The 14,543-nt window shown below is 48.3% G+C and overlaps 1 protein-coding gene across 1 annotated transcript in view; it reads right to left on the reverse strand.

Moving 5' to 3' along the window:
• Positions 1–337: 337 nt before the first annotated feature.
• The window catches only part of LOC114662781 (leucine-rich repeat and immunoglobulin-like domain-containing nogo receptor-interacting protein 3), a 66,261-nt gene continuing 52,055 nt past the window's right edge, over positions 338–14,543 (reverse strand). Inside the window, exon 2 of the mRNA XM_028816441.2 lies at positions 338–4,031. Coding sequence (XP_028672274.1) covers positions 2,178–4,016 — 1,839 coding nt within the window. The 5' untranslated portion in view covers positions 4,017–4,031 and the 3' untranslated portion in view covers positions 338–2,177. The remainder of the gene's footprint in view (positions 4,032–14,543) is intronic.

Raw genomic sequence — 14,543 nt, forward strand, 5'->3', positions numbered from 1 at the left:
TGATGTGATTCCAGGACTGGGGTAACAATATCACCTGGTAGGATTAATGAAAAAAACAAATGAACGTAAACGTTTGTTGAAGACTGTGGCAGATTAATCTGACGCCAACTTTACGAGGTTAGCAGTACAGGTAACAGTCTCGCAATGTCAATTTGAGGGGTCTACTTCAAGCCAGTCTGACCAATTAATTGTGTAGAGTTATGGCGAATGTCCTTCACCCTGCCTATGCAGAGGGAGACAAAATGTATAAAATTAAAATGCTAAGGGGCAGCAAACTGAACCACATTTTGTTCTCGGTTGTCAAGTCATTTAAAAAAACTTCATTTTTCTTAACAGAATTATCCTATTATTGGGTCACAGAGGGGCCAGAACTCCTCAGCAGCGTCGAGTGAGGTGGTGGCACACCAGGCCAATTTCCGAGTTACCAATCAAATTAACCTGCATGTCTTTAGGAGGTGGAAGCAACCATGAAAACCTGGTGAAAGCCAACATGGCAACATAAGGCTCCACACAGACAGAATGGTCTTGTCCGAGATTTAAATCCAGGAATCTGGAGGAAGCAGCGCTAACTTTTGCTTAAGAATGGAGTATGTGTAGCGGATTTCGGCTTCTCAGAGGACCAGCTTTCCCCCTTGAGATATTCACACAGATGCTCGTCTACTTTCTTGTTCTTCTTCTTCTCCAAAGCACCAGGCAGAGACTTTAGCTGTTGCGCTCTTCATTTTTGTGAATTTGTGTCTTCACTTCTGGTGGATCGCTCCAAGGCTTCAAAAGTTCTAATCCAAGTGGCAGCAGTGAGTCGATCACAATGGCCAAGTTCCCGGATCATCAGCTCTTTGGGGTGAAGCAGAAAGTCAAAAAAACGTTTCGTGCAGTGGGGCAGAATGCCCAGAAGTTGAGGGGTAAAACTGTCACAGTGAGCATGACAATTGTCTTGTGTTTTTTGGATGACAGATGACTTGAGGATCACTGATTTTATTTTTAAACAGTACCTGTACCGAAAAAAAAAATGTTTATTGCTCTGTACTCTATTGTGAGTCACCGTGGAGATGCAGAGTTACACATCATTGATACCAGATGCTATCCCACAACAGGTCATCTGACGCAGAAGTTCCTCAGTGTGACGTCCCCATGGGATGCCACTTTGCTCAATCACAAGGCAGCATCTTAGTCGGCTCTCAGAGTTAACTACACCCAAACCCGGCCAACATCCAGAACCCCCCCCATCCCCCCCCCCCCCATTACATGAGAAAAAAACAACAAAACCTATCTAAGTGGTCTATCTAGGATGGGTTATTGCAGAGATTTTTGGAATGTCAGGGGGTTGTTCTTCTAGGGTGGCAAGTACCCTCTCCAGTCCTGGGTTAACCACCTAAGACATGCCATTTTTGCCTAAACTGGTGCCAGGAAATCTCCAGAGAGTCGAGTTTTCTTAAGTATTGTCACCCAGGCCGATCCGTCTACTGCCCACCCCTAACCACCGACTGGAGAGGTGAAATGCCAGCGTTCAAAAAGGAAAAAACTGGGTTTTCTATGGGTAATGAGAAATGCTCATTCCCAGCCAGAGGCTCTGAAAGACAGGCCCAGTTAACTATGTCGGTGGAAGACTGGGGCATGGGTGGGGTGGGGTGAGGGGCAGTTGCTACCATACTAGCTGGCAGTTTGACGCAACCCGTGTGCCCACTTCCTGCACTGAACCCCACTGTGGCTCTGCAGTCTGGGCTTCTTTCCCTGTCCCCGAAAGAAGCACGGCAGGACGGGCTGCGTTACTGGGAAGGACAACCAGTTTTCTGCTCCCGCCCAGTAAAAAACTGCAGCCTGTGCGGTAACCCTATGTTGCATCGTGACCAGCAGGGAGTCGGATCTGCTTCACTGCTTGTTCATTTATTCCCATAAATGTGTAGCAATTTTGTACACCATTTGGGATTGCAGATCGTTTAAAGATTATTATTTATTTATTTTTTCCTTAACCAGGGAATGTGACCAAATAGCATTCACATTATCCAAGAGTGAAATCCTAATTGTGGGATCTCCTTAAAAGGAGACCCCTTAAGTCTCCAGGGGACCACCCTGCTACCAATTTAGTTTGGCCTCTCCTTGCTGGTTCTATAGCACGCTCAAAGTGCGCAACATAGACCCTCTCACTCCTCCATGGCAGAGCTCCTGGCTGCGTAATTTCAGATCATCTTCATATTAAATTTTCTGGTCCCTCCCTGGCTCCCGCTAGTGGTCGGCCCATCCACCTTTCGGAAGGAATACTCCACAGAGAAATTGTTCTTGTGCTGCCCGCGGCCCCGACTCCACACAAACAACAGGAGGAAGCAAAAGAGTACCACCCCTAGGAAGGTGATGCAGCCCATGGCTGTGGAGACCAAAATGGTTTTGAGGTCAAGGGTAAACTTGAGGAAGACTCTGGTGTCGTTCAGGCTGGACTCATTGTAGTCTGCCAGGTAGAAGGTACGGTTTGCGTACAGAACCGAATCCATAGGCTGACTCTTTACTGTCAGTGTAGCAAAGTACGTGTCGTTGCCTCCGGCATTGCTGGCGATACAAATGTAGGTGCCGCTGTCATGCACTTGGGCAAAGCGGATCTCTAAGGTTCCTCCTGGCAGGACTGTTATGCGGCCGGCACTCTTGGTGGTGATTTTCCTTCTCTGGGGTGACACCCAGATAATTGCTGGCTGGGGTTCCCCATCGGCACGACACAGGAAGGACACCGGTTGGCCCTCATTCACCGTGAGATGCTGCAGCTTGCGGTCCCTGATTTTGGGTTTCTGGCAGGTGAAGTAGTCAAAGAGCACTGCATCCGAGAAAGTACTGAGAGCATTGCCTTGGACTTCCACAGGCCCTGCGCATATGGGCTGCCTGCCGTCGAAATTGAGGGTCTTGCGTCTTTGCAGGATCCACAACAGACGACAGTCACAGGCCAAGGGATTGTTGTCTATGCGCAGGGTCTCCAGACTGTTGACTGAATGGAAGGCGCTCTCCTCCAGAGTAATCAGGAAGTTGTTGGAAACATTGAGGACACGTATCTGCCGGAGGCCCCCAAAGGCCAGTGGTTCCACTGACACCAACATGGTGCTGACCAGGTGGAGCTCTTTAAGGCGGACCAGATCACGGAAAGCCCATGATTCCAGCACGCTGATGGGGTTGTAGGAGAGGTTGAGACAGGATAGATAAGCCAAGCTGCGAAATGCCACTGAGGGTACAGATGTGATATTAGTGTTGGTGATGGAAAGCCAGGAGAGATTGAGACCCTGGAAGCTGTTGGGCGAGATGTACTCCAGTTGGGGCCAGTTATCAATCTCCAGTTCACGGAGGCCAGACAGTCTCCTAAAATTCTGATCTTCTAGGGAAGCAATATTGAGGTGGCGCAGCCTAAGGGTGACTAAGCCTCTCAGGTAGGACAACGACTGTCCTGAGATGGCAGTCAAGTTGCACCTCTCAATCGTCAGCTCTTCCAAGCCCACTAGCCCACTGAAGGCTTTGTGAGAGATGTAGACCAAGTCGTTGTCTCCCACCTCCAGGCTTCGTAGGTTCTTCAGGTCTTGAAAGGTAAAGTCCAGGAGTATGACAATCTTGTTTTCACTGAGGTCCAGCTGAGTGAGGTTGGACAGCCTTGCAAAAGCCCCCATTGGGACGAGTTTCAGCTGGTTGCCTCTGAGCTTCAGGATGCGCAGATTAAAGAGGTTGGCGAAAGCCCCTGGTTCGAGGATGGAGATGATGTTCTCACTGAAGTCAATCTCTTCAAGCAGAGGGTAGGGGGAAAGATCTCCAGACCCGACACAGCGCAGTCGGTTGCGACTCAGGTCTAACAGCCTGGTCTCTGTTGGGATGCCCTCAGGGATGGAATTGAGACGTTTACGATGACACACAACAGACTTCACCTGTGGGGCACAGTCACACCGTGCTGGGCATCCTTGGCAGGATGTAGTAGCCATCATGCATACCAGGCCTATGATGAATATCCACGGGCATAGTGATGGGGGCGCCATGTTCTGCTGTGGGGGTTGCATTATTCCGCCATGCACCTACCAAAGGAAAAGTACAGAAGTCAGTGGATATGCATCGACACAACGTGGGTCACTTCTGGTTGGGCACGCATTTCAGTATGTGAGGATCAGTCCATCATCATGGCAGTGCCCACCCAGCATGAACCACAAAGCAAACCTTCCTCTATGTACTGAGAGGGACTCGACTCTGAGATAAGGGGTGGCACTTAGCTACAAAGTGACAAGTAGGAGCACACAGTGGCACGTCAGGTCTCTTATTGTGCAAACCTTTGGAGGGAAATCAAACACTCTTAATCACCACTCAAGATGCCTGTTACCTCACTCCAGGTTCTCCAGACCTCTGCTTGTGTCCTTGTCCTGTTGCCAACACCACTGCTTGCCTCTGTCACAGCCTTCCAGAAATGTAATCACTTGGGACACCTGACTGGTGCGCTCTGCTTGTTCGTTCCTTTCCTACAGATTCTACTTACCTTTCTCCTGTGGCACAATACTTGCTGTCCTCCTTAGGTCTGGCCCAACCAGTCTCTCACAGTTCTTGCTTTCTATCCCACTATGTAACGGTCGACACATATTAGATTTGTTTTGTCTTTTTCTGACACCTTGTTCCCTGTGAAATATATCATAGGAATTAAGTATTGGAAGGTGGGTGAATTTAAGGGGAGAAGGTGGCCAAGCCACGCCTGTGGGTCCTTGAATAAACACGCTGTTGTGTGACGTAAGGGGATGGGCCGTCTTCATAAAATTAAAAGAGAGGAGAAGGACACAGGAGAGTGAGAGTAAGGGAGGAGATCTGAGAAGCACAAAAACTCAGATGTGTGGGGATTGGTTTGGATGCGCGTGAACACAAGTGCTGGCCAACCAAGGGAGGACGTCTGCGTGTACGGCGCTGCCTTTTGTTTTCCTATTGAAGCCTGTGTCTTCTGCCTGTGGGACATGTTAAGGCCATGACACCCGGCTGAGGTGGACATCAGCTTGCAGGACAGGACTTATCCCCGAACCGGTCATATCTTAGAGGAGAAGTGTGCCAATTGTTGCATTTTACCAGTAACCTGGAGTTAACTGTGGAATACCCAGGCGGTTTGGATCGTGAGGAACATTGGATAAGGAGTCAGGTCAAAAGGGGACTGGGGAATGTGCATGGGGTGTATATTTAACCAATATATGTATTGTGGCAGACCGCCGGGGCCCTTACATGGCTGGGGCATCCCAACCATGGAAGGAATGAGGGAGAGTATTTTCAAGACCGTTTCTTCCCCGGACTGACAGAGGGCAGTCCCCTTGGCTCCCAGCACGGCCACTGGTTATGAGCATGGAAGCTCAACCCTGCTGGGGTCCGTGGCCACCGCCAGGGGGTGTCTGGACATTAACAGGGCCCTGCTTGACAGCACTTCTGCCATACCCGGAAGAAGCTTGTTGGGCACTTGGCAGGAAGAGGACAAAGCCTGAGGAGGAGTGGAGGCGGATGGACTGGCGGCAAAGAAGGGACTGTGATGGGCTCAGACAGCCTTCTGTCTTAGTGATTTGGGCACTGAACTGTAAATAAACCGTGTGTTGTGTGTGATAAAACGTGTGTCCTGCCTGACTGTGGCGGGGTTGACTTCACAGTACATACAGTGCATCCGGAAAGTATTCACAGCGCATCACTTTTTCCACATTTTGTTATGTTACAGCCTTATTCCAAAATGGATTAAATTCTTTTTTTTCCTCAGAATTCTACACACAACACCCCATAATGACAACGTGAAAAAAGTTTACTTGAGGTTTTTGCAAATTTATTAAAAATAAAAAAACTGAGAAATCCCATGTACATAAGTATTCACAGCCTTTGCTCAATACTTTGTCGATGCACCTTTGGCAGCAATTACAGCCTCAAGTCTTTTTGAATATGATGCCACAAGCTTGGCACACCTATCCTTGGCCAGTTTGGCCCATTCCTCTTTGCAGCACCTCTCAAGCTCCATCAGGTTGGATGGGAAGCATCGGTGCACAGCCATTTTAAGATCTCTCCAGAGATGTTCAATCGGATTCAAGTCTGGGCTCTGGCTGGGCCACTCAAGGACATTCACAGAGTTGTCCTGAAGCCACTCCTTTGGTATCTTGGCTGTGTGCTTAGGGTCGTTGTCCTGCTGAAAGATGAACCGTCGCCCCAGTCTGAGGTCAAGAGCGCTCTGGAGCAGGTTTTCATCCAGGATGTCTCTGTACTTTGCTGCAGTCATCTTTCCCTTTATCCTGACTAGTCTCCCAGTCCCTGCTGCTGAAAAACATCTCCACAGCATGATGCTGCCACCACCATGCTTCACTGTAGGGATGGTATTGGCCTGGTGATGAGCGGTGCCTGGTTTCCTCCAAACGTGACGCCTGGCATTCACACCGAAGAGTTCAATCTTTGTCTCATCAGACCAGAGAATTTTCTTTTTCATGGTCTGAGAGTCCTTCAGGTGCCTTTTGGCAAACTCCAGGTGGGCTGCCATGTGCCTTTTACTAAGGAGTGGCTTCCGTCTGGCCACTCTACCATACAGGCCTGATTGGTGGATTGCTGCAGAGATGGTTGTCCTTCTGGAATGTTCTCCTCTCTCCACAGAGGACCTCTGGTGCTCTGACAGAGTGACCATCGGGTTCTTGGTCACCTCCCTGACTAAGGCCCTTCTCCCCCGATCGCTCAGTTTAGATGGCCGGCCAGCTCTAGGAAGAGTCCTGGTGGTTTCAAACTTCTTCCACTTACGGATGATGGAGGCCACTGTGCTCATTGGGACCTTCAAAGCAGCAGAAATTTTTCTGTAACCTTCCCCAGATTTGTGCCTCAAGACAATCCTGTCTCGGAGGTCTACAGACAATTCCTTTGACTTCATGCTTGGTTTGTGCTCTGACATGAACTGTCAACTGTGGGACCTTATATAGACAGGTGTGTGCCTTTCCAAATCATGTCCAATCAACTGAATTTACCACAGGTGGACTCCAATTAAGCTGCAGAAACATCTCAAGGATGATCAGGGGAAACAGGATGCACCTGAGCTCAATTTTGAGCTTCATGGCAAAGGCTTTGAATACTTATGTACATGTGCTTTCTCAATTTGTTTATTTTTAATAAATTTCCAAAAATCTCAAGTAAACTTTTTTCACGTCATTATGGGGTGTTGTGTGTAGAATTCTGAGGAAAAAAATGAATTTAATCCATTTTGGAATAAGGCTGTAAACATAACAAAATGTGGAAAAAATGATGTGCTGTGAATACTTTGCGGGTGCACTGTATATACTGCTCAAAAAATGAAAGGAACACTTTTTAATGAGAGTATAGCTTCAAGTCAATGAACCTTCTGGGCTATTGCTCTGGTCAGTTAAGTAGCAGAGGGGCTTGTTAATCAGTTTCAGCTACTTTGGTGTACTAGAGGGGCAACAATGAGACGACCCCCAAAACAGGAATGAATGGTTTAACAGGTGAAGGCCACTGACATTTTTCCCTCCTCATCTGTTTTTTCACTCGTTTTGCATTTGGCTACGGCCAGTGTCACTACTGGTACCATGAGGCCATACCTGGACCCTACCGAGCTGGCACAAGTAGTCCAACTTCTCCAGGATGGCACATCAATATGTGTCATTGCCAGAAGGTTTGCTGTATCTCCCAGCACAGTCTCAAGGCCATGGAGGAGATTCCAGGAGACAAGCAGTTACTCTAGGAGAGCTGGACAGGGCCGTAGAAGGTCCTTAACCCATCAGCAGGACCCACTGGTATCTGCTCCTTTGGACAAGGAGGAACAGTTTCAGCACTGCCAGAGCCTACAAAATGATCTCCAGCAGGCCACTGGTGTGAATGTCTCTGACCAAACAATCAGAAACAGACTTTATGAGGTTGGCCTGAGGGCCCGACATCCTCCAGTGAGCCCTGTGCTCACTGCCGGGCACAGTGGAGCTCGATTGGCATTTGCCATAGAATACCAGAATTGGCAGGTCCACCACCAGTGCCCTGTGCTTTTCACAGATGAGAGCAGATTCACCCTGAGCACGTGTGACAGACGCGAAAGGGCTTGGAGAAGCCATGAAGAACGTTATGCTGCCTGTAACATCGTTCAGCATGACAGGTATGGTGGTGGGTCAGTGATGGTCTGGGGAGGCATATCCATGGAGGGACGCACAGACTTCTATAGGCTAGACAATGGCACCTTGACTGCCATTAGGTATTGGGATGAAATCCTTGTACCCATTGTCAGACCCTATGCTGGTGCAGTGGCTCCTGGGTTCCTCCTGGTGCACGTCAATGCCCGGCCTCATGTGGCGAGAGTATGCAGGCAGTTCCTGGAGGATGAAGGAATTGATACCATTGACTGGCCCCCACACTCACTCGCCTGACCTCAAACCAATAGAACACCTCTGGGTTGGACATTATGTTTCGGTCCATCTGATGCCGCCAGGTTGCACTTCAGACTTTCCAGGAGCTCAGTGATGCCCTGGTCCAGATCTGGGAGGAGATCCCCCAGGACACCATCCGTCGTCTCATTAGAAGCATGAAACCCCCCTGAAGTTGTCGGGCATGCATGCAAGCACGTGGGGGCCATACAAACTACTGAGTACGATTCTGAGTTGCTGCAATGAAATTTTGGCAAAATGGATTTGCCTGCCTGCTGCATCATTTTTTCCTTTTGATTTTGGGGGTGTCATTCAGTCCTCTGTAGGCTGATCAGTTTCATTTCCATCAAACAATGTGGCGTCCTTTCATTCCTAACACATCACTCAGTCCATATCAGTAGAGATATCCAGCATTGAGATCTGATAATGTTTTCAAAGTGTTCCTTTAATTTTTTTGAGCAGTTTATATATGTACGGTATATATATGTTGTCAAGGTTGGGTCACGAAGTTGCACAGGAGACTAGAAAAGGGGACAGGAATCCAAAGAATAAAATCTTTATTGCTGAACTGTCAGGTACAAACACAAGGCCTTATCCAGAAGGGGTTTGCCAACAGCACACAGGTTGTAGCTGCCAAAGGTGGCGGTTCAGCTCCTGTCTCCTGGTCAAAAGAACACAAAGTCCTTCTCATCGGCGGGTTCAACGGCTCGGAAGCAGTGAGTGGGGCAGACGCAGTCTGATGAAGAGAGGACGGGGCAGTGAGCCGTTAGGTTGGCCGGGGCTCGGCCTTTTAAATGTTCTAAACCTTGTGCGTGAAGCATGTCGTGCGGTAAGCCTGCACGGGATGGTAAGAGTGTGTTTGTTTCCCACTGAAATACTCTTTAAGAGGGAGCTTCTGAAGGGCAGCTGGTTTTCTTTGCCATAGTTTTCCTGTTAAACAGAGCGGCGACTGCGGTCACAATGTTCTGTATGTGCTGTTTATATCTCTGTGTATTTTTCTGCCCTTTTGTTGTTTTCTGCGTGACCCCAGTTTCATTACAGAGGTGGCAGTTCATTGGTATTCCCATTTAAATCAGTATTTGTTTACTGGCTCAGTTTAATTCATGTCTGATATTGTAAAGAGAAATATGTACATAATTAGGTTTGGTTTTTTCTAATATATGCACTGTTTATTCAATTGGGCTAATTTGGTCTGGGTGGTTATTTTGTCTGTTTTTAAAGGACACCATCAGCAGAGGGGATCAAATTAGGACTAAGGTTCTGTCCATTTCTGAACATCTCTGAATTAAATTCTTACTGAGGGTAGGGGGTTCTTGTGTGTGTTGGGGTCTTCTCATTGTAATTGGAGGAACTCACTACATCTTCACACCTTCAGACTGCATCTCTACTTGCCTTCCCTTCCTTAGATGCCACCTCATGCCCTCTCACTGGTTTAGATTCCTTCATCCAGCTCTCACACTCTTAGATACCATCTCGATGCCTTCTCACACCTCAGTATGTTTCTGCCTGAATCACCTGGCCTCTTTAGATGCCACCCATATACATTCTCACCCACTTAGATGCCATTCCCACATGCTGTCACCCCTTTAGGGGCAATCCTCATGCTCTCTTATTCATTTAGATGCTACTTCATGCCTTCTCAGTCAATTGGATGCCATCCCATGCCCTTCTGATGTAATCCCCATGTCTTCTTACAACTCAGAATACCATATTCCCTCACCGCTTTAGATGCCATCCCAATGCTTTCACTCATTTAGATTCCATTCCCATTTACTCCCATTAATGTATATGACACCTCCATGCCATCTTACCCATTTAGATGCCATCTCCATGCCCCTCTCTCCTTTAGATGCCATCCCAATGCTCTCACCCATTTAGATTCAATTCCCATTTACTCTCATTAATGTATATGACACCTCCATGCCATCTTACCCATTTAGATGCCATCCTCATGCCCCCTCTCTCCTTTAGATGCCATTCCAATGTCCTCACATGCCTCAAAATATGATTGCCCATATCCCTTCACTCCTTAAGGTGCAGCCTCCACAGTCTTAACCATTTACCTGCCATCCCCATACCCTCTCATTTTAAGCTGCCAACCCATATCCTCTCATGCATTTAAATACCTTTTTCATGCCATCTCACCCATTTAGATGCCACCATTATACCCTCTACCCAATTTAGCTGCCATCCTTTCACCTCTCACCTATTTAAAAGCTGGTCATGCCCTCTTGCACATTAAGTTACAATCCCCATGCCCTCTCACTCATTTAAACCCCATTCCTAGCCCTTTCATTCATTTAAATACAGTTGCCATGCCCTCTCACCCATTTAGATGCCATCATCTTGTCCTCTCACTCATTTAGCTGCCACCCTCATGCCCTTACTCCTTTAAATGCCACCCCATGCCCCCTCCCTCCTTTAAAGGCCATCTTTCTCAGACACCCCCTCACACAGTCCCCTTCATTTTTGCTCCTGTCCCTCATGCTTCTTACATGCCAGCCTCAATCCTGTTTGGCTGCTTTAATCATCACCTTCCCCTAGCCCACCCTTTTATCTTCTTAGAATGCTCATTTTTTAGCCCACCTCTAAATGATTATCCCCCGGGGTGGGCACAACAGATAACACCAAGGCTCGTCTTTCTACAGGGTGACTACCCATGTTTTGGTATCCATCATAGAACAGAAATGCCAACTCTGCCACTCTAGGCACCCAGCAGTAACCTCCTCAACCCCCAGCACCTTGGCTGTATGTGAGCTTAACAGGGGACACTGAAAACAAACAGAGCTTGGGGAGCTGGGATTTCAGAGACAACTGAGAGAGAAACATGTGAGCCTTCATTATCCCATTAGCAGACGGCTGGGGACTTCTAATCATCAAGTCACACCTCGAGGTGAGGCTTTAGGACGAGCAGATTAAAGGCACTGCAGCGAATCCACAGCTTCACCAGCCGCCAATAAAACCTGCAAGAAATGATGCATGCCCAAAATGTCGTCGATAATTTGACTTTAAGGAAATTCAGATGAAAGCAGAGCGAGTGCACCGCTGCATTTAAATGAGTTGGATTTATCACAGAATAAAATAAAAAACACTTAGCAGAGTGGGTGGTGGGATTGATCCAACATAAAAGGTGCAGGCCTGAGGGCCTCAAGGAGGTGGCCTACTAAGAGTGAAATGCCACCGTTAGGGGGCAGCACCCAAGCTTTAACAGAAGGGGGGGCTTGAATTGAGAGTATAATGAGAGTTGGATCTTTCTGCCAACTGTGCCACAGGAGGCTGCAGGTGACAAGTGGCCTTTGGCATGGCGGGTCAGCGGCTTAAATTTTGGTAACTAAATAATTGATTGGCCGGCTCGATCTCTGTGGGTGTGTGAACTTGCGCAGCTGCATCATGTGAGGATGTGGTCTGTCTCAATTGCTTCATCGGCCTTCTGTGGTGTGCAATTGAAGCGCTGCACCCATGGGGGTACTGTATATAAGGGGAAGCCGGTACGAGAAAAAGGGGGGGGGGGGGGACTTGAAGAAAGACAGAAGCAGAACCGTGGGAACAGCATCGGGAAGAGAAGCAGGATGAGCCAGCCAGCCACATTTCCCTCTGGGATAATAAGTTCCACCTAACCCTAACCTAACCTAACCTGACCTAAGGTGTGACAGGCAGCGTGGTGGATGGATGTCCCCGCAACGGAGCGAAGCATTGTCACTCTAGGGATGGATCGTCTCCACCGATTTACTGCTGTGGAGTGGGAGCAATCATCGTGGAGTCCTAAACACGGATCCAAGGTAATAATAATAATAATTCATTACATTTATATAGCGCTTTTTCTCAGTACTCAAAGCGCTACCCACACAGGGAGGAACCGGGAAGCAAACCCACAATCTTCCACAGTCTCCTTACTGCAAAGCAGCAGCACTACCACTGCGCCACCTGTGAGAAGGTAGGCCAGGAGTGTGGGAAGGAAGACTGGAGGGAGTAGTCTGGCCGATGCTGCTCCTGGCAGCCAAGATGGTTGGTCGGGATGGTGAGGTCTGTGGCTGCTGGAGTCTCTGCCAGCTGAGGGAGCAACGGGTAAGCTGGGGAAACGATGAGGGAGTTGTCCTGGGCTCGTCCGTCAGACCCTGAAAGACCCGATGGTTTTAATCTCATTTCATTCTGGATTTTTAATCTCACGGATGGTCACCTATTTTATTGGATTATTTATTTAGTGGAGTTTTTCAGCACTGTACTATTTATTTGGACACTGTTTTTGACTGTTTTAATAAAAGCACTGGCTCTGTTTCACCTACCCCTCGCTACGTTTGTGTGCTGTGTCCTCATCTAATGGCTCGCCCCGTGGGTACATTATCGGCGGTGGTGCATTCAAGAGGCTTCCCGGAAGGACCCGGTAGTGTAGGGCCAACCCCACGAATCACACGGCCTTACGTAGTACATCTCACAGCGACCACCCACTCAAGACTCATTAAAAAACCAACAAGAACACAAAGCAGTGTGGTACCTTGCACTGCCTCCTTGAACTCTGGGGGGCCTGTCAGGCCCTTACCAGATAAAACTGGCAGACCCCCAGGGACCAAGGTCAGTGAGACAGCAAGAGATGCAGACACAGAGGTGCAATTTATTGTACAATAAATGGCTAAAATAGTCCCAAAAGTTGTGAGTAGCAAAAAGGTGAAGTCCAACAGCTTTTAAAATGTGCTAAAAATGAACAACAAATATCTCGAGCAACAAAACAAAACAAGAATTATTGTGAAAATTGCACCCATCCAATTGTTGTTCCATCCGCGTGCTTCACTCCCTACACATTTCTATTACTAACAGACTCCTGGCCCCAAGTAACCCCAGACATCCCAGCTTATCCTTTCTCTCTCTCCGTTTCTCAATAAGCTTTTATAAATTCCCTTACCAATCATCTGACAGGGGACCTGGACACCCATTCCCCTGTCACGCATCTCATACCCCTTTTTCACCAGGGGGTTTACACTTCCCGACTCCTGCACTTCCATCCATCCATCCATCCATTTTCCAACCCACTGAATACGAACACAGGGTCACGGGGGTCCGCTGGAGCCAATCCCAGCCAACACAGGGCACAAGGCAGGAACCAATCCTGGGCAGGGTGCCAACCCACCGCAGGACACACACAAACACACCCACACACCAAGCACACACTAGGGCCAATTTAGAATCGCCAATCCACCTAACCTGCATGTCTTTGGACTGTGGGAGGAAACCGGAGCGCCAGGAGGAAACCCACGCAGACACGGGGAGAACATGCAAACTCCACACAGGGAGGACCCGGGAAGCGAACCCAGGTCCCCAGGTCTCCCAACTGCGAGGCAGCAGCGCTACCACTGTGCCACCGTGCCGCCCACTCCTGCACTTGGCTTCCTCAACTGCAACTCCTCAGCTGATAACAAAAGCAGCAAGAAAATATAAAAATAAAACAAGGCTTTATTGCAATTCCCTATCTTGTTGCCTCAAAACCCATGGACGAGCGGTTGCCGATACAACGTCCACAAGAGCCCGTCGAGGAGAGACGCCAACAACACTAGATGTGTCACCCGGTGACCACTGACATTGTCCTACATTCCTTCAAGTGCACCTGAAAGGTTGCAGGTACGTGCCGTTTCTCAAAATTTCATTTATATTACAGAGGACGGACAGGGCACAGTTAATTATACTCATCAGGGCACCTCTGGGAGGAGCTATAAACTGCCCTGCAAGAAGAAGGGCAAATATACATCTGCCTTGTTGTGAAGGGAGCTGCATCTTCACAGACACTCAACTGGAAGAAGAACAGCAGAGCTCCTTCTACTTCTATTGAGATAGCAGGTGAAGACTTCACTTGGACCGGACACCCAATGAAGGACATCAGGAAGTGTGTGGAGGTCCGGGGAGAGTTGGCAGGCCTGCCTCTTCTGGCCACATATCCCTCAAGAAGAAGAAGAAGAGCCAAAGTGGACAGGCAGGCAGCCGATGAGACTTTCTTCCCCTTTCTATTAACTGAGAGCAGACTTGGCCATCTTCTTTGAGGCTGTCGTTCTTGAACGAGTTTGCTTCGGGTGATTTGCCAAGTCAACATTTTTATTTGAAATAAGAATCCCCTCATTATAGTAACTGACAGAAAGTAAAAAATAAAGACCCCCCACACCCACCTCAGGTCTAGGATTGCCAATTTTATTCTGAATCTAAAGT

This window comes from Erpetoichthys calabaricus, chromosome 12 (assembly GCF_900747795.2).
Source record: "Erpetoichthys calabaricus chromosome 12, fErpCal1.3, whole genome shotgun sequence".
Lineage (NCBI taxonomy): Eukaryota > Metazoa > Chordata > Cladistia > Polypteriformes > Polypteridae > Erpetoichthys > Erpetoichthys calabaricus.